The sequence below is a fragment of the Epinephelus fuscoguttatus genome, linkage group LG23 (assembly GCF_011397635.1).
Source record: "Epinephelus fuscoguttatus linkage group LG23, E.fuscoguttatus.final_Chr_v1".
Taxonomy (NCBI): Eukaryota; Metazoa; Chordata; class Actinopteri; order Perciformes; family Serranidae; genus Epinephelus; species Epinephelus fuscoguttatus.
Window position 1 is genome coordinate 2,575,795 of NC_064774.1, and position 27,530 is coordinate 2,603,324.

At 40.3% G+C, this 27,530-nt stretch overlaps 3 protein-coding genes across 5 annotated transcripts; 2 read left to right on the top strand and 1 right to left on the bottom strand.

The window, feature by feature from the left end:
- Nucleotides 1–1,689: 1,689 nt before the first annotated feature.
- On the top strand, nt 1,690–15,644 carry LOC125883971 (butyrophilin subfamily 3 member A2-like). Of its 3 annotated transcripts, XM_049568658.1 has the most exons (9): nt 3,164–3,583; nt 5,459–5,797; nt 6,548–6,829; nt 12,943–13,023; nt 13,792–13,891; nt 13,982–14,109; nt 14,222–14,359; nt 15,065–15,167; nt 15,509–15,644. In XM_049568658.1, the coding sequence occupies exons 1-5, from the start codon at nt 3,412–3,414 to the stop codon at nt 13,809–13,811; spliced, it is 894 nt and encodes a 297-aa protein (XP_049424615.1). In that variant the 5' UTR covers nt 3,164–3,411; the 3' UTR covers nt 13,812–13,891; nt 13,982–14,109; nt 14,222–14,359; nt 15,065–15,167; nt 15,509–15,644. The 3 variants fall into 3 exon arrangements, with proteins under 3 accessions (XP_049424616.1, XP_049424615.1, XP_049424617.1); XM_049568659.1 differs by lacking the exons at nt 12,943–13,023; nt 13,792–13,891; nt 13,982–14,109; ... (1 more) ...; nt 15,065–15,167; nt 15,509–15,644 and adding exons at nt 1,690–1,940; nt 3,738–3,840; nt 6,941–7,174 and having other exon boundaries at nt 3,513–3,583; XM_049568660.1 differs by lacking the exons at nt 12,943–13,023; nt 13,792–13,891; nt 13,982–14,109; ... (1 more) ...; nt 15,065–15,167; nt 15,509–15,644 and adding exons at nt 3,738–3,840; nt 6,941–7,174 and having other exon boundaries at nt 3,461–3,583.
- A 2,027-nt stretch (nt 15,645–17,671) lies between these two features.
- On the bottom strand, nt 17,672–20,666 carry LOC125883983 (ribonuclease Y-like). Its single transcript, XM_049568676.1, has 4 exons — nt 20,613–20,666; nt 20,348–20,396; nt 19,037–19,183; nt 17,672–18,516 (listed from the first exon to the last, which is right to left on the bottom strand). The coding sequence occupies exons 2-4, from the start codon at nt 20,370–20,372 to the stop codon at nt 18,104–18,106; spliced, it is 585 nt and encodes a 194-aa protein (XP_049424633.1). The 5' UTR covers nt 20,373–20,396; nt 20,613–20,666; the 3' UTR covers nt 17,672–18,103.
- A 2,137-nt stretch (nt 20,667–22,803) lies between these two features.
- LOC125884263 (Fc receptor-like protein 5) lies at nt 22,804–25,280 on the top strand. Its single transcript, XM_049569160.1, has 6 exons — nt 22,804–22,834; nt 22,943–23,005; nt 23,555–23,818; nt 24,087–24,344; nt 24,440–24,574; nt 25,261–25,280. The coding sequence occupies exons 1-6, from the start codon at nt 22,804–22,806 to the stop codon at nt 25,278–25,280; spliced, it is 771 nt and encodes a 256-aa protein (XP_049425117.1).
- Nucleotides 25,281–27,530: the final 2,250 nt, after the last annotated feature.

A 27,530-nucleotide genomic window follows, 5' to 3' on the forward strand; every position in this document is an offset into this window, starting at 1 on the left:
TAGCCCTGAGATGACCATGGCTTCGCCTGGAGCTGTCCCGACGGGGAGACGCCGGCAGCGCTGTGACAGTATGCGGGGCTTAGCTAGGCTAAGAGCTAACCCCATCAAACTAGTTGTTCCCAGTGTTCTTCTGGCGAATGTCCGCTCACTGGACACGAACATGGATTACATCTGACTATGGAGATCCACTAACTGAGGAGTGAGGGACTGCTGCGTCCTTGTGTTCACTGAGACATGGATGAATGGTAACATATCAGACTCCGGTGTTGAGCTAACAGGGCTAACACTACACAGAGCAGACAGGACGGCAGCATCATCTGGTAAGCTCCGTGGTGTATACACAAACAATTCATGGTGCTGTGATGTGAAGAAGAGCTCCCAGTTCTGCTCTCAGGATGTGGAGTTTTTGACTGTGAAATGTCGACCCTTTTCATCTTATTATTGCACTATATGTTCTTTTGTATATGTTGCACAAATATGTTTTGTTTCTGTTTGCTTGGGGTATGCAAAATGTCATTTCGTTTTTGTGCTTGTTCAGTTCAGTTCATAACATTATGACAACACAGCATCCAGTTGCTAATGGCTAACGTTAGCCTACTGTAGCGTAGCCTCTGAAACATTAACGTTATCTTCCTTGTGCGTTTCCACTTACTAGTAACGTTAACGCTACTATCTAACGTTAGCACTGTAACCTTATTCTAAAACTCATCAGTCATCACTGACTCCGGTTGAAACTCCGGGGTTGTGTTTGACTGTCTTTGTTGTAACATTACACTTGCTCTCCTCTTCCGTGTATCTAACGTTACCTTGCCAACGGCTACGTCTATAATGAGGACGTAATGGAGAAGGGGGGAGTAGTTGCTTTAAGCCGATCGGCTCCTCTAACATCTCGCGGTATTTTTCAATATATATCATTTTTAGTTTGCGTGTCGACTGGCGACATTCCCGCCCTGGCGCACAGGAAATGAAAGGCAGGGGAAGGAAGAGTGGAGAGTCTCATAGCAAGAGGTAGAGTGCAGGTAGAAAGAGAAAGCTACATGGCGGAGAACCCAAAGAAGCGGCCGAGACACGGTTCAGAAGTGGATCCTACCACAAAGAAAAAGCCTGGCGTTCAGCTGAAGGTCTGTTAGCAAAGAAGGAAAGTGGCCGACGGAGAAGGCAAACAAGGATTTGTATTGGCGTCGCTTTTCCTTGGTGGAGAGCCCTGAAGGAAGAAATTGGGCTGAGGACAGACACGGATGTTGCCTTGCTGCTGTTGGATAAGTCAGTGACTTGGTTTATAATTATATTATGAGTAGTATGTGTTGCTGTTACATGTACTGGACCTAGTACTTTATTATTTTCTTGGAAATGGTGCTATGAACGTAATGTAATGTTAGCAGCCTGGTGTTCGCCACGTTGTGTAGTGTTGTGTACACGGTGTGAAGCGAGTGTTACTCTGTGTACATGGAAGTGCCGGCTTATTTGTTGGAATAACGCATTATCTGCTGGGGGGCGACAGAAGTTACACACTATAGCTTTAATATAAAGTTACATCATTAACAGAAAGTTACAGCTATGGCTAATGTACAGTTATGGTTAGGTCAAGGAAAATAAAACATGTTTGGGTGTTGTTAAGTTTAGGGCTAGGGTTAGAGGTAAAGTTACTGTGGTTAGGTTTATGAAAAGAAACATGAATGGGAAAATGACTCAAAGTTCACTCAAAGTCCACGTTGCTTCAAACATGGGTCTGCTGGGAAGATTCCCAGAAAAAGCTTTGTAAACTACTGCCACTTCATAAAAGATAGACACGGCACATAACAAATGAGAAGTGAGAGTGCTGTCAAGCATAAAGTTCTTGTTCTGGGACAGTATCATATCTGTCGACAGCTCTGGTTCATGAGAGCTTAGTGGAAGGTTGTGTTACAAGAACATAAGGTGCAGCTAACCTTCTATTGCAGGTAGGAACTCACAATATTTTCATCATATATTTTATGTAATGCTCTTCTTATGAAATAGATGATTCTGCAGCCAACAATGCCCACAGTCAATTTTAGGATAGACTCATAAAAAGGTTTTGATTTTGATGTAATGGTTGATTATCATACAAACCTGACGGCACATAGAAGCACTCAGTCTCATTACCTGTAAATGTTGATGTATTGTACACTCTAGAATAACCCAGACTATTAAAAAAGAAGATGTATTTGATGTTTCATGAAGTATTTATGGATAATATGTACAGTACATGTAGAATTTGGGTATGCCAAGAAATTGCCCAAATTAATTTTATTAGAATTGTAAAGATGTCAGATATGACAGTTTATTACGGAACAGTAATGCACCTAATAAGTGACATCTGTGAGGCTTTTGAAGTATGACGCTGTGAGATCAGTGTCAATAAGCAATAAGCAGAGTGTCAGGGGAACAAAGGAATTTAAAAAACCTTTGACGAAGCGTGGCCTTCCTGAAAACCAACTTGGTCTCACTCCCAACACGTCAGACACCGATGTTTGGTCAGTGATTTCGGTGTCAGACACTGATACCAAAAGCCACCTTTCACGGTGGTATGATACGCCGTTGGTCGGCTGGATTGCACCTGTCACGGCAGGATGATATGCTTCTGTATGGTGTCAGTTTGGCGGTAATGACATAATATAAGCAGGCAGGAGGGAGGGGTGGTAGATGAGTCCTGGACTTTTACCCAGGAGCTTGCTGTTTGCGTCCTGTATGAATGTAGACCCAAACCATGATGTTTTTTCTAAACCTAATCACGTGCTTTTGTTGCACGAGGAAATAAACATAAATATGAGGCGTTTTACTGGCATTGTAAGTTTATTTTGAAAAGGGCTGTCAGCATCTAACGAGCAGAACCTGTACATTTCCTTTAAAATTAAGTGTATTTTGAAGAGACACAATGCAATTAAAAAGTGCAAACTGACACGGCGTCCCGGAACATCAACAACAAATGCAGGAGGACACCTTTTCATATGTAGATGTTAACGGCACTGACAAAGTGGCGATATTTGACAAGCTGGGATAAGAACGCATTGGAGGCGCCCTTAAGCATCTGCATGAGACGCACTGGGCACCGTCACTTTTTGATGCTCCGAACTACTGCTGTAGCATAAAGAGCAAATTCCAGGAAAAGTTCAAGAGGTGGATGGGTCAAACAAACTCCAGACTTTTACCCAGGAGCCTGCTGTTCTTGTTCTGTGTGAAACCAAACAATATAACAGCAAATAAGCTAGTTCATGTAGCACACTACACTAGTGATGTATTAGGTTAGTAGCAAACCTATTTGTTTTAATGGTGTTTTTTTCCTTAAATCTAACTGCATGATTTTGTTGCTCAAATCTAAGGAAATAAACCCATCCCTGGCATTTTAGTTTTACATGTGGGGCCGCTGTGTTCAGTGTGCTGGGAGTGAGAATGTGTTACAAAAACAGAAAAGGAGGCAGTTCGAACTCGAGGTTGAAAGGTTTCATTTTCACACTCAGTTTTTCTTATTCAGTTCCTTTTTTTTTTGACAGTCTACGTGACTTTGGCTGCATCGATCGGCAGAGAGAAGCATGTTTTCTTGGGTTAACCACACGGTCAAACGGTGAGAAACATCAGACAAAATGACAAACGTGTGTCTTAAATGTGTCTCTAGTTTCAGGATTTCTGGAAGAAGTTTCCTGCTGACTAATCATGTCACTTCTGACTAACTGAAGAAAAGTGCTTTTCTTTCATCTTACTTTTTCTCATTTTCCCAGAACACCATTATGGTTCATCTAAATGATTCACTGGGCTTTAGGGGCTTTGGAGCTTTGCTTCTCCATCTCACTGTCCTCCCCCTTCTTCTTGCAAAGACTGCAGGTAATAATCAAAGTGAGACCGTGGACGCTAGCTTTTATTAAGCCTGGTGGTGTATTTGATGTTGTGGATTCGGTGAATGGCACCCAAGCTTACAGTGGGAGAAGAGGTACTCAGATGTGTAATAAAAGTAAAAGTAGCAATACTACAGTGTAGAAATAGGTTACTCTGTTAGAAGTAAAAAGCAAAAGTCCTGGCTTGGAAAACCACCCCTAACTGTATCACACGGCCAGAAGGGAAGGCGGCCGGTTCTACTTCTCCCTCTCTGGCAGCCTGGGCTCACCGCACAGCAGCCCACCGCATCCATCCATCCATCCATCCATCCATCCATCCATCCACCCCTCCCTCCCTCGCGGCCTGGCCACACATACACCCCGAGGCTCGGCTCTCTCTGTGGACAGAATGCTTTTATAGTAAGAGGAGGAGTAAAGGGAGGAGGGCAGGCTTTAGCGTGGACGGTTAGTGACGTCATTCGCCTCGAAAAAGAATCATTCGCCTCCAATGTAATGTAATGTAAATTCAAATGTAGTAACCAGGTTTCGAGCTGTAGAGGGCACTCCATACCACATTTTTAAAATAAAATGTGGATTTTCAACAGTTTGCACTAAACTGTCAAGATTTTGAGCAGGATCAGTCAGTAACACTACGATACAACCAGAAACAATGATTATCAGCTGAAAAAAATGGTTTTAGGGTTTAGTTACTCTTTAAAAATCTACACAAAAGATATTTTTGGCACATATATAAACGAGGAAAAGCTGTGTTGGGGAGAGCATATTTATTTTGTAACACTGGGTGCTGCTTGGTCTGTTAATAAACTGGATTTATCACCCTATAATTATAAATAAATTTGGAAATTTTGTGAAATAATATACAAGTTAGTAAAAGAAATGTAAAAAAGGGGTAGGGGCATGTAAGTTTTACTTCTACCTACTCCTTTTTGGACACTGTTGTAGTTGTCTTGTTTGTTTTTTATTATGTTGTTTTTTATTCTTAAGTCATTCATTCATTCATACTGAACAACGTATTTAAGAATTATTATATCATTGAATTATAACTACTGATGCATTAATGTGTTCATCACTTTAATGTTAGAGTTAGCATAGCTGGAACTAATTTTATTCCTTCATATATTGCTGGGTAGATCAATCTTATACCATAATTTACTTGTTGATTTATATTTTCCTTTAATAATTTGAAGATGCAAAGAAAAGCTATTTAAAAAATGTAAGGCAGTAAAAAGTACAATAAATCACGGAGGTGTAGTGAAGTAAAATATAAAGTAGCATGAACTGGAAACACTCAAGTAAAGTATCTCAAAGTTGTACTTAAGTACAATTCTGGAGTAAAACAAGTTTTAAAGACATCAGCTTTTGGTTGTCAAAAACTGAAAATATGGTTGCTGGTTTTAGACGCTTCATAATTTGAGTAATTAAAGTGCGATGCAGTTTTACTTCAGCTTAATAATGAAAATGTGACATAAGGAATGTATTAATTGAGTTAACGCTGACAGCCCTAGTTTTAAGACTACTGCTACACTTGTACTTTATTTAAATACATCATACATGTTCTTGTGTTGGTTGCTTTGGAATTTAAAAACAAACAGCTGTTTCTTCCTCAGGTCAGCATCAAGTGGTTGGTCCATCTCAGCCAGTAGTGGTAACAGTTGGTGATGACATCATTTTACCATGCCATCTGAGACCTGCCAAGAATGTTTCAGACATGACAGTAGAGTGGGCGAGACCTGACCTGAACCCCAGGTTTGTTCATGTGTGGCGTGACGGTGTGGAACTGGAGAGTAAGAAACATCCGTCCTACAAAGGAAGAACATCAGTGTCCATCGACAAACTGAAGCACGGAGACATGTCACTGACACTCTCCAGAGTGACACTCTCTGATGGGGGACAATATAAATGCTTCATTCCAGGACTGGGGCACTCTTTAATTCAGCTCGTAGTTGGTAAGAGCATTTATGATGTGTTTATTTTATGTTTAATTTTTGTTGTAGCACTGACAGATATTTTTCGGAAATGACCCATGGACATTTATTGTTAGGAGGCATCCTCTTGTGGCTGTGGTTATTCTGATGGGAGCAAAGGAGAAAGTCAAGTGATGTAGTATAAAAAGAGATGACGAAAAGCAAGATGATGGCGAGGGCATGAACCGCCATACTCTCTAGGCTCCTTGTTGCCTTCGTTGGTTTGATGGTTAGGTTTAGGCAAGAGGGGTAAGATTGGTTAAGGTTAGGGTAAGCCAATCACAGGGAAAGGAGGGCGAGTCATGCCTTCACCATCCTAGGCAGAATAAATTTGCCTTAGGGAGGAGGTCATGGTGAATGGATGGGTCAAAGAAACACAGGACTTCCACCCAGAAGACTGCTGTTGGTGTCTCATGTGAAATCAAATGTCAGTGAAGAGGTTTTTTTTTTAACTCACGCACGTAACTTAACATACTTACATGTATAACTTAAGTTACATCACAAACATACTTATTTTAACCTGAACTGTGATCTTTTCTAACCTAACCATTATTCCATTGTTAAGGCACAAGGATGTGTTAATTTCCTGCCACAGGTAGGTGCTAATGTAAGAAAGACTTTATGAGGGTAGGATTCTGTGTGATCGTATGGGTTGAAGTACAGCTGTAAATGTTCATCATTAACTCGTCACACATGAGCTGCTTTTCTAGATATATTATCTTCTCACTTCAGGTGCTGTTTCCTCACCTTTCATTGTGAGTATTAACATAACCAGCAGGAGAGTGGCTCTACAGTGTGAGTCTGCAGGCTGGTATCCAGAGCCTGAGGTGTTGTGGCTGGACGGTGAGGGAAAGCTCCTCTCTGCTGGACCTACAGAGACAGTCAGAGGTCCTGATGACCTCTATACTGTCAGCAGCAGAGTGACTGTGGAGAAGAGACACAGCAACAGCTTCACCTGTAGAGTCCAACAGAGGAACATCAACCAGGCCAGAGAGACAGCTACTCACATATCAGGTATACGTTCTTCACAAGTTCCTGATCTGCTCACTTTGTTATCATATAGGTGACGTACATTTCCACATGAATGCAATGCTGTTTTTTTTGTTTTTTGTTTTTTAATTCCAGCTGATGACAGCGAGGTCTCAACTGATGTTCGTGTCCACTGGATCGCTGCCGCAGTTTTCAGTGTTTTTGTAATTGTAGTCCTGCTCACTGTGCACAGAGTTGTTACACTTCATAAACAAAGTTAACTACGCTAAACATCAATTTAGCCATTTCACTGTGCGAGGTAAATTCACAGATTTGTGATACTGAATTAAAGTTCATAATTTAAATGGCTGAAGCTGCTATAGTTTTATTTATATATATATATATATATATATATATATATATATATATATATATATATATATATATATATATATATATATATAGTATGTAGCTATAGTATTTTATGTTAATGGTTGATCGCATAACTACAATGAAAAATTGCTGCTCATATACGATCACTACAGCCATGAATCCACAAAGAGCTGCCACCCGAATCAGCAGTTACATCAGCAGTGTAAAAGTGCATAAATAAATCAATCTGGTCTCTTCTTATGTCATTAAAACTGATGTTATCTCTCCAACTGTTATTCTATTTTAACTAAGTGTGGCGAGTTGGGGGGGGGTGTGTTTAAATATCAGTATCAAGATTCAGGTGTCCGACAACGCCACCTGGGGAATTGCACCCCAGGAAATACTAGACTAAGATTTTAACTAGATCAGGTCACACAGATTCGTAAACCACTGGGGCGAGACGGTTTGTAATTTTAAAAACAAACAAACTTTATTAAACTAAATTATACAAAAGAAAAGAAACAATATGTCACACACCACACATAATATAAAATAGGCACTTGGACAGGGGAGGGGAATAAGGTCAGGGCTGGGGCTTACCATGCGGCAGAAACCAAAAAGGGAGAAGGGATCCTCAAAATAAACCACCCGTGACACTGCACACACACACAAACAAAAAAGGGAGGGGGTTTGTGAAGAATGCACCACCACCAGGGGTCAAACTGCCGCCGTCAGCCACCAGCACCTGAACAAAAAAAAAAAGAGAACAAGGATTAATAAAACATGCCCAAGGACTAAACAAAAATTGGTGTGGACTAATTAATAAATATTACAAAAGAACCGTAATTTAATGAACCTAATTTAACCCAACTGAAATCCAGTACAAGAAAATATGAATAATTAAATCAATTTATCACAATTAATAACCCAAAAAGATAAAGAGAAAATTACTGAACTAATTGAAAAGAACCACCTAAGAAATACGAATGACACAAATTAACACAAGGTTTAAAATAAAGAGATCATGGTTGGTGGCAGGGGCAATCATGTAGGCCCCAGCACAGCCCTTAAATCAATGGGACCTCAGTCAGTAGGTCCAGGCGGCAACCAGTCGCGTCGGGCCAAAGCGTAGTCCGCCCCACAGCAAACAAATACAAAAAAAAAACCAAACAAATTTTAAACAGGAAACCAAACACCAAAATGAAGAGAAAAGAAAAGAAAAGAAAGGAAAGAACCAAAACCAGAAAAGCCAAAACAGAATAACCAAAACAGAATTAGAACATAAAAACCAAAACAGCAACGCAGCTCCAGGAGTGATGGTCAGTGATGGCCAGAGTTACAGGCCACTAAAAAAAAGAAACAGAAACAAAACCTAATATTTAGTAAATTAATTAAATGAATTGAAACTAACTTAAGAAACCAAATTAATACATACCAGGGGTGCCAGGCATGCACAGCGAACATAAACAACCAGCGGATGCGAACCTCACAGGACGCAGCTTTAAACACACACACAAGAGAGTGATCAGCAGGGAGCCAAGCAACAGTTGAAAATGAACAGGCAGACAACGTGCGGACAACATACCAGAGCGGACCAGTAGCTGAACACAGCGAGGCTCCAGCGAGCCACTCCCGCCTCCCCCGGACCAAGCAGTCAGCTGCGCTGCAAGGAGTGGAGAGCGTGTGACCAAACTGCGCATTACGCACATACAGAGCAAAAGGAGAAGACCGCAGATGCTTACCGGGGTAGAGAAGATTTGTGTGCCTCGACGGCGGTCACAAACACGGGACGGCTGCACCAAACAAACGCTGCACGCCAAACAACGCTGACACGCCACGCCACAGCCTCCACGGGAGCAAGCGAGGAGCGGAAGAGAGGACGGGGCGCGGCCTCACACCTGAATATAACGGTGCGCATGGCACCGCCCCGCAATCACGGTGGTTGGAAAGCAAACACAGTGCCGAATAGTGGCAAGGAGGGAGACAACCTCCGGCTACATAAGTCTACCTTACCTCATCTAATCCCTACATAATGCTCCCTTCACACCACTGGACACCAACTGCATATACTTTGGACCACCCAGTTCAAGGATCTGTTAATATGAGTTATGCCTTTGTAGTAGGGCTAGGGAACGAAAGAAAACAGACCTTGAAAGAACAATAGAACAGAAATTAAAAGGTGCATCAGAGGGACGTGGATCAAGAGAGGAAGGGGGCCACAGAGACTACTCATGCACAGGGCCCAGAATTTTGTGCTGTAGGTAGAAAATTGGCAAAGATTGTATTTCAACCAAAAGAACAAGGTGGTTCAGGAACACCAAAATATCCCCCAACAGTTCCCTCTGGTGTCCAAAGTTACAAACAGAATATTAATTCTTGGTCTGATTAATAATGGACGTTTCTCTTTGGTAGCATAACATAATATTCCACCAAAACAAAAGGAGAGCATGCATTGGATTGGTTCAGACAGAGAGGAAAAGTCCATCCCATGCATGTTGAGTTACTAATTAGTATTGACATTTTTTAAATGATCTAACAAGCTCTAGTCCCTTCCTGTTACCAAAGACTAGCTTGAAAAATATCGTTTGACTCACTCTACATTTCCTTTCTTTGAATATCCATATCTTGACATGGCTTTAAGGGCATCATATATCCAGTATATTCTTCATTATTGTTCCAGCACTACTTTGAAGATATATGATGGTTACACTGGGTGAAATATTCAAACTCAAGATTATGTTCTTAATGGTTGCAATGACCCATGAAACAGAAATCTTGTAGATGTCTTGCACATCATATGAAACATCTGTGTAGTTTACAAAGACACCAAGAATGCAAACTGTAAAAACAAAGAGTTCATTAAAAAAAATGTGCATCCCCTCCTAAAATGTCTTATATTCAGTGTTGTCAAGGTAAACTTTTGTTGGTTCTCATGAGCACTGAAGTGCTCCGAGCTCTGAAATGTCTCGTCTTATGTTAACAGAGGTTTTATGATGTTTGTTAAACAGTTTGTAGACTGACTGCTCTCATTCAGCCGGATCTCTGTTTGTCTCTGTGTCTGAACTGAGGACACTTTACTGTACCTCCAAACAGATGGGCTTCAGGAGGAGATTAAAATGAACAAAAAACAAAAGATAAAAGTAGTAATCATAATGACACACCCTAAAATCATCACGTTTTTCCTTAAAGGGAATATGCTGTGTGATTATGTCATGTAAACACTATATTTGTATACGTTTATCTCTTGCTCTTGGGCGTGTGCTTAACGTCAGACATTTACTTTCCCTTCACGTGTTTTTCTTTTTGGATGACAGTACTAAAGTAAACATTGAAAGGGACGAGGCATGTCTTCAGATGTAGACCAAGTTGTTCAACATTATCCTTCAAGGGCAATCCGTGTTGAAACTTGCCAAACATAAATGCAGTTCATGTAGCAAATGTATATAAATGCCTGTGAGTATTGGCAATTGGCTCAAATGCCTTTTATTTGTTTTTGTTTGTCCATCGTCACACGTACACAGCAAAGCTAGTTTGTAAAAGTTGATATATCTGGGTATGAAAAAGCACAGCATCAAAAAAGAGATGCAAACGTGTATTTTTACTTGTAAAACATGAAAAATGACGGCAATTATAAACGTGGGGCTAAAGAACAGGAGATCTGTCTCTGAACTGTTTAGTGGGTACTGGAACCAAGCCGGAGTCAAGCAACAGGTTCTTATCCAAAGTCATTGCATATCGCCGCTTTGTCTGTGGCCTTTCACATCTACATATTACAGGCTAGGTATCGTACTGTGTCTGCTGTTGACGCACTGGGATGCCGGTACAAACACTGGGACGTCAATGAAAGCACATGATTAGGTTTAGGCAACAAAGGCATACAATTAGATTAAAAAAAACAAAAACATCATGGTTTGGCTCTACATTCATGCGGGAAGCAAACACTGGGCTACTGGGTGAAAGTCCTGGGTTTACTGGGCCCATGCACCACACCTCCCTCCCAAATCCTACAAGGACTTTCCAGTTCCTTAAACTACGTTGTTACTGGCATATCATACTGCTGCGACAGGTTAAATTGAGCGTTACATTCTGACGCTGCCCAGCAGCATATCATACCTGTGAAAGGTGGCTTTTGGTGTCAGGTGTCTGTCACCAAAATTTTCTAATAATTCAAGTCAAATTTTGTGAAAATGCAAAGTTACTTGGCAAAAAAACATTTTTGATTCAAAATGGGCTCATTATTTAACTCAACTATGTGCCTAGAATTATATTACAGTAATAAATTGTAAAGCATTTAATATATATACTGCTCTCCAAAGCTAAATAAGCAGGGGTAGGCTGCATTCAAAACAAGTCAGGTGTTACAGCGAAACCACCACTCATCTTTTGTCTCGGCTGCCGCAGTGAGGTCATAGGGGATTTCGGAAAACAAACAAACAAACAAAACGAAACACAACAGCCCCTGGTGAAAAGTTTACACAGAACAGGCTTTTAGAAAAAAATGACTCATCCTCACGCTGCGCTGACCAATTGTGTAGTCAGACCAGAAGACGCCCACAGTCCACAGGAATGAGCGAAACAGTCTCTATCTTTCAACATTATAGTGAATCATTGAAAGTTTGTATAAACAGCTGCATGTGCTTTGTTTGTGTGTGCATACGTTTCGTTTGTGGCAGTAAAGACACTACATGATGTTTTTCGGATAACAGTATGATAATTAACTAATGATAATTAAAAGGAATTCTACAGATCTTTTAAGCAAAAATAAACAAACTTACCAAAGACAAATATTTAGTTACTGAGGCAGGGAGATTAGCTCTCTAAAGCTGGTCTCCACCCTCTCCTCCCTCACAAATGGTTCATTTAAGTGACACACCCACACAGATGTACAGCCCTGTCGCTGTAAGGCCTGACTTGAGAAGTGCATGTGTGTCATGGAATCCCTTTTTTCGGTGCCTGTATTAGCAGGTTAGAGCAGCCACGCTGCCCCCGTGAGCTCTGCTGCTGCACACGAGGTTATTCTGGAGGTTATTGTTTGCCTATTTTTTTCCACATGACGCATGTGGTTTCAGCAAAAATAGACCGTGAAAATGTTTTTTGATGATCATGTTGACATTGTACCAATTTCAACCCAGTTTTAATGTGTTTATCTGTCACAGATATACAAAAAAAAAATAAAAATGAAATGCTTACTCGACCAAAAAAAAAAAAAAAAAGAAAAACGTTTCTGTGGACAGAATCTCTCCATTTGACACAAGGCTTCTCATTGTGAAATATTTGCAGGAGCGTGCTGTTGTGACTTACACGGCTCCATAAATAAGTGGAGCACCAGCATTTAATTGTGGAAGTACAGTATTCATAGCAGCAGGCAGCTCTGCAGCAGCTCCACAGGCATGCAAGCTGAATGAGGTAATTGCACATGCAGGCAGTGTGGCCCGCGAGTTAAAGAAGTGAGGGCCAAATAAAGCCTTGTAAACTTTTTTTTTTTTTGATGTGATGGTGGTGCTCTGTGTTTAAAGAAAAAGGCTCAAGCAATGGCAAATCAGTGTGCTTTCAACCCTTTGTTGAACAGAGAGTTGTTGAGTTGAGTTAGATAAAAAAAAAGCTTGACGAGGCTTCATTAGGCCGTCATTAATACAGTAAAGTCCCATCTCAGGTTTTTCCTAACAACCAGTTTATCTACCGCTCCTGGCTATTTACTGAACGCCATCCATGTAGTTATTCCTCACCTGTTGTGATGGAAGACGGTGTTAAAGTAAACATTTTAAGGACATGCTGTGTGTCCCCAGGGCATCGTCAAAGGTTTAAAAGAGTGAAGACCAGCCATCAGACATTCAGACGAAAGAACAACGACAGAGGTCTCATCTGTGGTGAGTTTTTCTCTGACTGTATGTTTCAGGAGATCAGGATAACACAACTATCAGAGCTATTCAGGGTACTATAAATTGGGGGGGTGGGGGGGGTGAAATAAAAATTTGAAGTGTACTAGAAAACGGCGTAAAAGGGCGTAATGGCATCATTGTCATCCCCATTTTTTTTATTTGTTATTTTATGTGGGGACCGCAGATGGAAACTAGCTGTCAGCTAAATCTGGTGTTATGCATCTCTTCTTGTGATTCGAGATTAATGTTTATAACACATGGTCCCTGTTAAATAAAATTATTTAACAAAAAAAAAAAAAAAAAATTGCGATATGTTTGGTGTGGTGCAAAACTGGGCGAAAATGCATGGTGGCATCAGAGGAACAAATGAACGCCTGTTTATTCTGCTCATAGAAATGAGCATATTTTAAAAACTAAATAATGTATCTGGAACAAATAACCTCTGGAGTGCTAAAAAATATTTTGTTTCTACATCAAAAAAATCTTTTGGATCAATGTGTTATACATTTCTATTTTGTAAAATCTGATTTTACTAACCAAAAAAATGACATCACAATAACCAAAAATACCAGTGTAGGCCCTGGTGGACTGTTTCTATTGCAAGGTTCAAAGGGTTAAAGAAACTTTGGTTCCTTTGGTCAAGTGTCAAAGAAATGTAGAAACGTGTAAAGAAAGTTATTTAAGAAGTAAATTACGAGTCCATGTGGCTTTTGTTAGCTTGATCACATTGGACACTTCACTGTGTCACATTTCCAGGTCAGATTCCAGTTGTGTAAGAGACTTGGTGAGCTCTGAGCCATGCAGCCAGCTGTGGTAACTGCCGTCCTGCTGCTGGGGGTCCTGGTACAGGGGACATGTGAGTACAACACTGTCACTGATGCTTTGAAGATTGAGAACTCAAATCTCTGAAACCTATTTCAGTATCAAATCACCTGTTTTCTTACAGATTCTGCTACCATGGAGGAAGTGTGTGAGCACTATCCAAAGAGGTCATGTGGTAGAGGATGGGAACAGCTTGATGAGAACCGCTGTATGAGAATCTTTTGGGCTAAGAGAGACATTGTTGGTGCTCAGGTGATACAAGCACAGGAAGAACTCAGTAACTCAGTAACAGTAAATGCATCCTCAGTCATGATGAAGTGCTGGTGAAGACTAATCTTTGTTCTCACATTTCAAACTATTACAGAAATACTGTGGCATGTTTGGTGGAACCCTGGTGTCACTTCACAACTCAGCTCAGATGCAACGAGTGACTTGTCTAGTCTGGCGTAGAAAGTTTTCAGACAGTAAAATCTGGATTGGAACCGCGCTAAGCGATAGAGAGGTAAGCACTTTATGTCTACGTGGAGTCGTGGTGTTTACAGGGCCGTTTATGGGCCAGATCAGAGTCCTGCATTGTGTCAGGTATTTTAATATCCCGGTTCAACTCTGGGAAATCAAAGAACATGTGGGTCAGATTGTGCGTGTATTATATCAAAATAAAAAGAACATCTTCGGTGCTGTTTTAGTCAGGCGTGTTACTAACAGGCACATGTTTAGTATTATGACTATGAACATAAAATACACATTCTCTGAATTACTTTTATTTCAAAGTATCTTATGTTAGTTTCACATGTAAATGATTGCTTTAACTGACTGCCGAACCAAATGATCTGAACAGCACGTGGTTAATGTAAGATCTGCAGATGGATGCGTATTGCACATTGCAATGCCAGGCTGGGAGTGGATATTACGTCTGTCAGCGCAGTAGTCATGTGATCACAGCCTTTTAAAATACATGGCATATGTACAAATTTGGTTGCATTACTTTCAGTAGGAAAAAGTATGAACAGTTTGTGAGAATAACCCGTCTTGAAAATCAGACCTGTGCAGCACTCTGGGCCAGACTTCTACTGGTGCTTCTTGAAGAGTTGATCTTTGCTTTGTCAAATGTCTCGTCTTCAGTGAAAACTCCAGCCCAGTGATTTTGAGTCAGCTTTCTCCACCCTGATGTAAGGCCCGAAGGTGCTAATGTATGTTTTGTTTTCAGCGACAGTACCGTAACATTGATGGGACTGCTGTGGATTATACCAACTGGTACCCCGGGCTGAGATATTCACGTTCAAAAGCTTGCGTTGAATCAAACTACAAGGGTAAGCAAAGATGATGAATGTACTTTTACAAGCAGGAGTGTCATCTGAGTAACATGTCAATATCTGTACGGGTGATGAAGAAAAAATCCTTTTCCAGTTGTCTCTTTTTATCAACAATGTTCAGAAGCTCAATTTGAAGTTGTAAACGTGTTGAAAAAAGGCCCCAAATGGGACTGTTCACAGGTTCTATATTGGCCAACTGCCCACATGGACGGGTGTACCCAACCTGTGTGAGCTACCTCTGAAGCCACTCAGTCTGAATGCTGATGTTATGTTTAATAAACCACTAGAATGATGTTTTTCTGCTCCTGTCACTCATCTCAGTGTTTGCTGTTTTTCAGTGTGGGGTAGGTGGCATAACACAGACTGCTCAGAGGTGAAGCACTTTGTGTGTACCAAGGCTTTGCGACCATGATCAGCTGGCGTATCTGCTTCATGACAGCCACTGCAAACACAAGCTTTTACACTTAAAGCAATAAAAACTTCACAAACACTCTGTGCCTGTTTCACTTCTTGTTAACATTATGACAGTAGAGCTGTTGTGTTCTTTGAAATGGAAGGAGACGACTTTTAGCTCTGGAACAACATTTCCACCAACCTTCAATACCAGTTACTGGTAAATTGTCCAAATGTGAAGAAATCTTTGGTAATTTCAGTGATCTGTGTTGTCTTGCACAGTATGCAGCTCTGTTCCCAAGACAATAAAAGTACAAACATGGTATACAAACAATCAGTCTTCTCTGAATAATGCTCCACCTTCTCATCACCAAGGTGAAACAACATCAGCAGAGTTTAAAGTCAAACCTACCGAGTGGAGTTTGGCAGGAAGTACAAATGCAGGCAAGAGGATGTGCCAAAATATTCTCTGGATGCAGTGTTTGGTCTCTCTGTTGAATGTTTATTAATTCTTACCTGCTGTATGGTGAACCGAAGAATAGACAACACTTTCTTCTAGTAGACGTGACTTGCTTCAGACACTTCTGCATCTTGGACACAAAGGAAGTTATGTGAACTTCAGAAGTGTTCATTTACCCACAAAATAAAAATTGAGCAGCATATGACAGTCATTGTTTACTTCGGTATTCATGACAGAAACATTCAGTTGTTGCATCTTTGTGTTTGTTCATTTTTGAACTCCCCAACTGCAACTGTTTTTATGTTGAATTAATTTATAGGTAATATAGCTAATCAGCTAAATATACCTACTGAAAGATAGTGATGGTTAAATGAAGCCTCATCAACCATTTTCTAACTCCACCAGATGGCGCTCTTGGTTTACAATTGGACAATGAAATGTGCTTTCAAACCTTTGTTGAACAGACAGCACCATCTAGTGGCTTTAGAGAATAACGACAGTGGTTCATGAGGCTTCATTTGGCCATCACTACTGAAAGAGCCTCTGTTCTGTCTGAGGTTTTCTCCTGTCGTTTCTAAGAGGATCCAGTTATTATCTGCATCTATAAGTCCTTGAAAAGAAAACAGTCCTCATCAGTTTAAGCTCAGTGGGTCTCCGTTGTTTCTCTTTTTATCATTATGTGACATTTATTCACACCCGCTGATGTAATAAAAGATGTGCAAACTGGTGAAATTTAAAACCTTTTTTTCACATTATAACAACATGTTTAAATTTTAGGCCTAGTTACAAGTTAAATTAAAGAGCTACTGTGGTAATACTGACTTAAAAGAGGGACAGCAAATAATGGGGGTGTCTTAAATTCCCTTGTGAAACCACCAAATGAGAGCAATAAATGAAACTTAAATGTAAGCTTGAACACAATTTATTAAGATAACAACCCCTCTCCCTAAATGAGAGCACAAGAAAAGTAAATGGACCCTAACCCCAACCCTAATCCTCTTTCATGAGGGTAATCCAACCAAAAAGATCTGTCCAGTGTCCTACTGAAAATTCAAAAATAAAAGCTAGAAAGAAGCAATGCATTGCACAAAGAAAAATGTGCATAAAAGAATCAAACTCACTGGCTGTCGAGTCAAGTAAAGAAATAATCCGGCCTTGGCTTGATGGCTTGCTCAGATGTAATATTTCTCCATGGCAGGCTGCCACCTCACTCACACTTTTTCTCTGCACCAGACAAAATCAAAATCCCTCCGCAAACAATTCCCTTCCTTTGTTCCCCAAGGCCACGCCCCCTCACCTGTGTGGAACAGCACACCAGGGCTGCGTTCAGCCCCGACAAAATGAAGCAAAACATTGATTTAAACAGAAACAGAAGAGCATCAAACACTTTGTTGTCTTACACAGGCACGCAGGCTTTTATTGGTTTGGGAATCAAAAGTTTACATTGACAAAGCAGGTATATAATTGAAAAAACAAACAAAAAAAGATGCACAACAAGCAAAGATCTACGAGAATTTGGTTCATATTCATGTCTCTGCTGAGTGGCTAACACCTCTGACACACTCACCAAACAAGAGAAAACATACCTCAGAGTCTGTTTGACCAGGAAACTGAGCAACTGTGCCCTCAACAACATGAATTTGTGGCTGGCAACAAGTTAGAGGGTTAACCATACTATTGAACCTTTGAACCATTGAACTATTGGACCTTCAGTCCAGAGTCCGGTCTAGGTTTACAGAGATAATGAGTTTACAATGATGTAAAACAGAGAGAAGCTGTAACTAATAACACAAGAGCAGAATTAAGGAAAAAAATCTCAAAATAGTTGCTGATTATCTTCAACAACAGACGAACAGACTGACAATGTTTGTTTTTAGTCCTCGCCATCACATTATCTGTGGATTCACAGGACAGAGCCCTTATACCTTTATAACTATCTATGGCAACATAACAACAAAGACGTGAAGCTTCAGTACAGAGTGCATAATGTTTGGAATAAAGACATTGAGGATTACATCAAGTACATACATGTCGCCCAGTATTACAGCACACAACACCCTCTGTGAGAATGTCTGTTTGGTTAATCTAACCAAAACTGATCACATCTCTTCTTGTTCATTCTACTGACCTGTATCTCCACTGGCTCCAGCACTTTCTCTATGTTCAGCATCCGTCTCTCTATGTTCCTCTTTGTCTCGTCCAGTTTCCACTGAGCCTGCAGTAGCTTTTCTTTATCTCTCAATAATCCCTCTGGCTTGTCAAATAGTTTTTCTCTCTCTGTTATCTCTGCCTCCACTGACTGAAGCTGCCTCTCGTTCTCTTCCCTCTCTGCCTCAACTCTCTGAAGTTCTCCTTTGACTTGATGTTTCTGTGCCTCCAGGTCCCTTATCAGTCCCTGTAGGCTGGACAGCACCTGTGCAATGTTCTCCTCTTCATCCCTGTCCCTCTCATTTTGAAGAGATGTAATTTTCCTCTGCAAATCAGCTTTGTCACCTTTAGTGAAGAAAAGATGTGACATTGAACGACACAGAGACACACAGAGGGAGTGTAAATAAACAGTAAATTAGAGTAATATTCCCTCCCCATGGAGCTATGGTAAGTTAGCTGGCCCGTTTGCATGTGCAAAGAGCAGCTGCGATGCTGCTTAAAATCAGGTTGTGTGTTGTGACAGGTGGACCGAAAATTGTATGTTGTACAACTTTGGATTTTAGCTGGGGGATAAGCAGGGAGGTCTGGATGCTGATAAGATGGAGGGAAGTTTACCATCGTTCATTATACTACCTACATTGTAATGCACTGTGTGTGGATTATGTGTGTATTTCATGAACAATCTGGCAACTTGCTGTCAGATAAAAATACAAAACATATGGATCTGTGTATCATGACTATTCATAATAAAGTTTCAGACATTAAAGTCAATGAATTAATATTTGATATCATCAAAAGTAACACTGTGTTGGTGTTTTGCAGTGAAATATGTTATTACTGTAAACATCAAGGAGCTGTGACTTACTTCTCCATTTACAAATGACGACAGCGACGATCAAACCACCAATGGCGAGTGCAACCAAGCTACAAACTGCAGCCATGGGAGCACAGTCAGAGGTAAAAATGGTTTGACTCATATTCGTTGGCATATCATCTGCTGAGGACGCAGCACCTGAGTGACAAAGAGCAGAAATGTCAAATTGTTTCCTTCTTCCACCAGAGCAGTTCCAACGTGTGCTTTTCCCACACTGTCACATATCACTGCTTTGTCAGTGGACTTTAGCATCTACATATTACATGCCAGGTATCCTTCAGTGTCAACAGCTGCTAGGTGTCCTTCGATGTCAGTGTTTTACTGTTGCGTAATATATAGATGCTTTTGCTGAAAGTTCTTCCCGTATGTCAAAAAAAGCACATGGTTAGGTTTCGGTGTTTGACTTCGAAGTCACTGATGAAGTGACTGTGTTTGACAACTTAGAAATGAGAACGGGCTGGCAGGTCTGACCCTTTAAAGTGTAGACGAATAAAACCCCAATACACTTTAATACTGACAGCTACTACCACTTAATTTCGTGGATTTCTATTTTAACACTTGAAAATCCCATTTCCCATTTCAGTGTAGCTGCAGTTTGATAGAGACATTTAGGCCTTGTTTACACAGATAACCGATATAAATAAAAACAGATTTTTATTTATCCAGGTTTATACGATCAGTTGTGAAAAAATCCGTCCCAAATTTCTGTCTATCCTTAGTGTTTACACGTCTCCACAGAAATGGATATTTTTTAAAAACTTTCACTTTGGAAGCTGTTTTTGAAAATCTCCTTTTTCCTCGAGAAAAACGCCAGTTACGTGTAAATGATAGGTGCAAACGCAAAGATAAATACCTGTTTTCAGAAATATACGGAACCGTATAAACAGGCTCTTATAAAACATAGAGATCTAGATGAATAATTACACCTAGGCAGCAATGGATTTTGTTGAACTTTCTTTTTTGTCAAACAATAATTTGAAAATTGTAATTGAGTAAATTAAATTAAATCCATAAAAAGTGAACACTTTAGAAGAAGGAACACTGGTAATGTAGAAAATGCATTTAGTTTAATTTCATTTTAGACTTAATAGATCTGAATTCATAATTGAAGACATCACATTTTTGTAATACAACTAAATATTAAAATGATGAAATGAAATCATACTGAATCACTTAAGAGAAAACATAAGGCTGCTGCACTGAAGCCAAATGCAGAAAAGACACACATCAGTGTTTTAATAATGCTTGTTGGTTTTATGACTGATGCACCAATGCCCAGACAAATAAACGTATAATACTCACTCAGATGATCTGTCGGTGGATGCATACTGGAGTTCTGAAAAACTGTATTCTGTAAACCAGCAATCGAACACTGTTATTATATTTTCTCAAAGAGACTACACAAAAACATGCAACATGCAATAAAAGCCATTAGAAACTATTAAACTAACTGTAATTGAGAGAATACAGCGACTCATGACGGCAGAACAGGCGTAATCTACAAATAGTTAATGATGAATATTTTGTAGTTTACATTAAAAACTAAAGCTATGTCCTGACGGCTCACCTGTGTGTAGAACAAGTCAGCTCCCCTCAGTGTGCATCAAACTTCAGGGACAAAGTCCTCACACTGTTTGACTGCAGTGTGTCCACCCTGTCTCCTGCCTGCTCGTTTTTATTGCATGAACAATGATGTGTGCAGTTCTATTTACATTTAGCCCATAAATTTAGCAAGGCTGCATGCATGTCTTATCAGTTTACTGTCAAAGATAAATTTTTTTTCAACTTTTGTGCGTGTCCTATCACAGGACTGTAAATCTCAAAGAAAAGAAAGACCCTGACACTTAACCCTGAATTAACGTTCACCAGGACAAAATGAGCTCAATTTAACAGTTTGTTCAGTTTGTTATTGAAATGACTCCAAATGATTCTGACGACAGTTGAACTTGATCTTTGTGTACTTTTCACCAGCTGCCTGGCAGTCCAGTCATATAAACTACCAGCCTGCAGGTGTAACTGTAGCTCTACCACACCTGTATTTTATAATAAGGGAAGTCAATCGGGTCAATAAAACATTTATGCAGCAACATCAGGTTCTACTTCATCTTCCATCATCTTGTGCAATGTAAAAGTCAAAGTGGCCAGCTGACTGCAGAGGGCAGAGTAGCACCACTTTCAGACGTTCGATGCGGATGAACAGAGGAAGCAGAGGAAAACACAATCCTTTCAAAGTCCTGCAGGATGGAAGATCAACTCTGGCCGGATTGATACACAACATGGCTCCATGTATGTCATCAGATTATCTTACGAAGAGATAATTTCACACATCACAAACTCACAAATTGAGCAAGACACCAAATCTGTGCAAAGTCTGGAAAAAGAAAAATTCTTGTCTTGAGAGTGAGAGAATCCGCACTGTTTATTCTTTTCAATAAATTACTTCTCTTTAAGAAAAATGACACCATCACTCTTTTCTGCAAATGCATATATAAAGACTTGTGCGTACATTTAACTCAGTACGTTTACATGGCATTAGAGAAAACTGATTTATTGTGTCAGTCCGACTCAAACCAGACTTTTAAAATACATGTAATCATGTTAGTCTGACTGAAATCGAAATAAATGGAATTTGTCAAGATACAAAGGGTCATCCACAGGATACATACTGTACATACTGTATATGGTAAATGTATGGCACACATGTCAAGAATAACTGCGCTGCTTCCCATCAGGAACATCTCAAGGGGTTCCTTCTTCATGATGTATAGATTCACGGGTGATTTACTGCGAAGAAGTAACTCGACTGGAAGGCGCCACTGTCATTTTGTAATTATGCTTTTAGAATTTACATCCAGAAAGCAATGTGGAGAAGCTAAAGGAATGTTTACATCAGTCTGTTTTGCACGGACAAAGAACTTCCTGAAACTGCAGAAAGGAATGACCACTTTTGGTCAGGAGGATGACTTTGTATCTCATTATGTTATCAGATATGAGCTAATGTTATGAATATGAATGAGGATGTCTTACAGGCTTTAAAACGTGGAGTTTGGGTGGGCAACAGCAGAGTTTCTATTATCAGCTGAATCTCTCTCAGGCTACTGCAGAAGCTTGATCTGATACTAGACTTGCTGAAATAAAGTTCTCTTGGTCCAAACAAGCTTGTATCAACGGAGTCTTTCCTTCACCATCATCTCACCATCTTTCATTACTGGAATAAGAACGGCCTGGTAAACTACACTAGCTAACTACTGCTTGGTCCGTGACTTAAAGGTAGTGATGGTTAAATGAAGCCTCATGAACCATTTTCTTTTTTTTTTCTAACTCCACCAGATGGCGCTCTTGGTTTAAAGATAAAGGCTGAAGGAATGACAATGAAATGTGCTTTCAGACCTTTGTTGAACAGACAGCGCCATCCAGTGGCTTTAGAGAATAAAGACAGTGGTTCATGAGGCTTCATTTGGCCATCACTAGTAAAAGGTCAACTGGAAAAAGGTCCAATACTAACAAGCTGAAAGGCTATAACAGACAGATTGGGCGGTGGATCACCTTTGTCTAATTATCTTTAAGGTTGATCACTTCATGCACACTTGTTGTCATTTTTGGGCTCAAACCAATGAGGCTGTCACCTCCTCTATAGCAGCTCTGCCTCACATAGATATTTACAGATGCACAATTCAAACAGGAAGAGGAGGTTCTGACCTACATCAAGTCTCAGCTGTATTTCAGTCTGATGTGCAGACAGTCAGCAGCGAGGCATCATGGAGGTCACAGCTCTCTGCGTCAGGCTGTGTGAGTACTGAGTATTTTCTTACTCTGTTACTCTTGTTTCTTTTTAAAGTCAGCAGACAAACATCTGCACTGTGTGTGAGGTACAGCTCTCTTCATTTGTGTCTGCAGGGATGGACGTGTTGGTGCTGCTGCTTGCACAAGCTAACCACAGTTACTTTGCTCAGAGAGCTGGTAAGTTGGATTTCATTAATTGGCTGTCTGGCTTATACCTCAGCAACAAATGAGACTATCATCAAATGACTTTAGAGACGAAAAATAAAAAAAGAAGTTGAATTCTGTCACGGATATAACTACAGTTCTATGAGCACAAACCACATTACCCTGCTGCTCCAAAACTGCCTTAACTTTATAATGATTAATGAATGTTTCCACATCACCCAAAACACACAACTCACATATCATCTTTTCCTCCTAAACATTGTTGAGTCGCTCGATCTTAGTGGCCAGAGGAAGAAAAGCAGCTCTCAGCTGTGCAACTAAAGATCTTTGGCTCCCAGCTTGGTTCAGGGCCAAACTTCTGTTTTACATGCACATACGTCCTTTATCACTGCACTCACAGGATGTCTTTGAACCTTTTGTCTTCGCAGCAATAACGTTAACGTTGCAGCACAAGTTACTCCTGTAAATATACACCATACCCACCTCCTCAAAGACTGAGCGAATCTCTTTTTAAAGCTGAATATTTCATTAAACTGCTCACTTGTTGTGTCTCCATCTCAGGTGCAGCGTTTCCTCGTGTTCGTCCAGACAGACTGCAGTTCTTTGAGTATGAGACACTCAGTGTAAACTGTGAGGAGTTCAGAGGGTTGACTGAATGGAGAGTGATGAGGAGGCTCAACAGAAGAAGTCCAACAGATTCTTACAACTGGAGCTCATCGGCACCATCCAGCACCATTTATCCTGCCTTTGAAATGTACAGTGGCAAATACTGGTGTGAAGATGGGGACGGGAACTCAAGCAGTGCTGTCAACATCACCATCACTGGTATGTTTAGCAAATAACGAATCGAGAGTTTTTATAACATTTTTATAAAAGTCACAGAAGACACAAATCCTTTTCAAAATTGGTGCCTCATGACCAGAAAACAGAGGAAAAAGGGCTGTGGCATTAGCTTTGGCTCAACAAGTTCTAAACCTCCAACTATCAGAATGCACGGTGCCTCACTGGACTAATAAACACTCCCGCTGGTGTTTGACACACTGCGAGCTTGTAGATAATGTTTAACATAAGATATCTTTCTCTCACTGTTCAGATGGTTCTGTGATCCTGGAAGTTCCTGCCCGTCCTGTGGTGGAGGGAGACAATGTCATTCTTCACTGTAGGAATAGAGAATCTCAATCAAAACCCATTGCTGATTTCTACAAAGATGGCTCCCAACTGGGGACCTGGTTTGAAAAGGACATGATCATCCAAAATGTTTCCAAATCTGATGAAGGACTCTACAAGTGCAGCATCGCTGGAGCTGGGGAGTCACCAGAGAGCTGGCTGACTGTTTTAAATCGAACTAAAGGTGATTCTTCTTGTGTACGCTCATGTGTTTGAATTCTCTTTTTCTCTCTGGGTTAAAGACAGATGACGGAAGCCTGTTTAATATCTTCTTTCCAGCTCCGTACAAAGAGCCTCATCCCTCCTATAATCGCTCCCCTGATCTGCCCTCCGTGCTGTGGTTTGTTGCCAGTGGTTTCCTTGTGGCTCTGCTGTGGTGGGTGATGACACTGCTCCTTGGTAGGAAACTCGAAGGTACAGCAACACTTTCTGCTAGGAATTATATTTAAACAGCACTTGGACGGCTGTGGCTCAAGAAGTAGAGAAATCTTCCTCTCATTGGAAGGTCAGTGACGATCTCACTCCTGAGTGAATGCTGACTTGTGATGCTATATAAATGGTGTGGTAAATGAACCAACAGTCACATTCATCCATTTACTGCCACCCACTCGTGGCCGAGGCCAAACAAGATAATGTCTTGTACACTGGGAGTGATTTTAGGTTCGGTATCTTGCCATTGTACTTGGAGAGCTGGGGATGGACTGATCCTCTGATAAGTGGGCGACCTCCTGAGTCACAGCTGCCCCACAGAAATGCAGTCCATTCACCATTTACTTGTCTTGTAGCAGCTGCATTTTGTCACAGGCAATGTTTTTAAAATAATTTGGCGAAATGCACGTATGTACCCCACTGAAGTTATAGGGATAATGATCTTACAAAGTTCACAACAAACGCACTTTGGTTAAGCTCAGAAAAAGATGTGGTTTCAGTTGAATCTTAGTTAATACTTTATGTGTTATGCAGTTTGTTAAAGAAGTTATTAACCCACCCATCAGAAAATATGTAACTTGAGCACCAGTGAGTGACGGTGTTTGTCCTTGTTAAGAATTTCTCATCTTGGAAAAGCTGTTTGTGCTCAGTTTCTGCCTGTTTTCATTCAGACTGCATGACTCTCAGTTAGTTCAACACCTTAGTACTGGTAATGCCACATAAATAAAGGTTTAAGCATAAAGACATTTTGTTCATTATGTGACTCACAGAGATAAGTGTTTCTTTTTTATCCCAAACAGAACCTGACCTGTACAACGAAGGTATCAAGTTACCTTCACCAGACGAGAGTGTTTTCTATTCCTCAGTCATCTACAGGTAAGACTGACACTGATACCAAATCTCTCTTCTCTAATATTTCAGTTCACCTGCGCTTAACCGAGTTACACCCACATGGTCAGCATTGCAATAATAAAGATTACGATAAGCAGCGCTCCACTTGAAAAAGTGGGGACGTTTAAACAAAGATAAACATCAACAGCTATTATCCTAAAAATCACCACACAACTGTCTTTAGCTGTGCAGTTCATTTCACTGTAGGCTGACCTGATGACCTATTTTATTCATCCATGCTGCTGTTTTAAGTACAGTGAACCTGAAATGGATTTTTTACTCACACTATTGTGGAGTCTTAGTCAGAGAGGTCATGTAGACTTTTTTCAATTTTGCACCCACTGTATTTTTTAATCTTTTTAATAATGCTCGTAGTTTTTCATTATCCTGTGTTTTACAGGCCACTTGCAACTGGGGGACGGAGAAGATGATCTGTTCAAAGCTCTACCACAGAATGAATAATTCAAAATTTAAAAACTGTGCAAACATGTGCCACCATTGCTTTTTTACTCCCATGCATATGGACTATTTACAAACTGACAAATGCAGACTTGCTAGTTAGCGAAGGAGGAAGTTACACAGTCACATTCAGTGACGTTTGTAAGTTTCTTATATATTTCAAAGCTGTTAAAATGATTTAAAGTATGCTATTTTTTCCAGATTTAAATGAATTACAAGAAACAGTTGGTTTTCTTTCCATTATCACATGACATACTTGTTAAGTATAACAAATTTAGTTATTCTAAGCTGAACCTTGATCATTTTTCTAAATGTAACCAAGTTTTGTTGTCTAAAGCCTAAACCACAGCGTCACTGTATGGCACATAGGGACAGGTATTGGAAGAGTTTACAGTTTGAGCAGGACTTTGACACTGCACGGTCTAGAAACCATTTTGATAGCAGAAAATGTGTCAGCTCCTTAAAGTCAAGTTTCAGGGACAGATTCTCAAAGACGAAGAATAAGAGCACAGAATTCACTCGAGAGGAGGAGGTGTAACTTCTACACTTTCAGAGGATGGTTAACACAATGTGGGGAAAAAAGAAAGAAATTGCAGATTAACATGTACTCGTTCTGTCTTAGCTTTTTAAATTATATTAACTTGCTTTTTAATGGCTGTTTTTAATTGTATTAAATGTCCCTTAATTTGTTTCTTTTGCACGTTGTCTCCATGTTTTGTGTCGAGCACTTTGAGTCGGCTTGTTGTTGAAATGTAAAATAAACCTGCCTTGCACTTCCATCCACTGCTGTTATGAGAATGATAAGAGTTGGTAAATGGAGATACACAGTTGGTGTTAGTAATTCTGCAGCTATCTGCCATTAAATCATTGCAGGAGAAGAGTTCAGCAAGGGATAACATAATGAAAACACAGCCAGTCAGAACTCAAACCATGGAAAGCCATGTAGAAAACATGATGGAAATATGACATTCCTGTTTGTTTCATGAATTAACGTGAAGAAGTTACAGTCTCTATCACTTCACACAGATCAAACTTTGTCACATTTTGCTTTTATTAATTCACCAACCTCTCCACCTCCACCAGACATCAATGGTTTGTGACATTTTCACTTATTATCGAATTGATGTTGTTTTTTAATGCACAAGTTGAAAATGCACATAAAAACAGGTGCATGGAGATGCACTCACTGCCAGCTGACGTGAACTGTTGGAACAATTTGAAGAAGTGAAACAGTTTGCAGCATGTGAAAGTGTCGTGCAGTTCATCATCTCCTCAGTCTTTACCTGGGGCTTTTGGTTTAGTCACATCGTTCGTGTTTAATCTTAAAACAAGCAGTCTTTAAGAGCGTGACAGTTAAACCACATCGTTCTATCTGCTGTCTGCTCACACGTCTGAGGAGCTGCTGCAGTTTTTAAATACACTCAGTGTGGTCGACAACCAACATGGTGCAGTTACAGCAGTTTGACCTGAAGCAGACGCACTGAGTTTACAGCCTCTTTTATATTTAGACACCAAACTCAAACAGAGCTCTCTGCTCTGCTCTCAAGGTCAACTGTCAAAATAACCTTGACACATTAAATCGCGCCAGTAT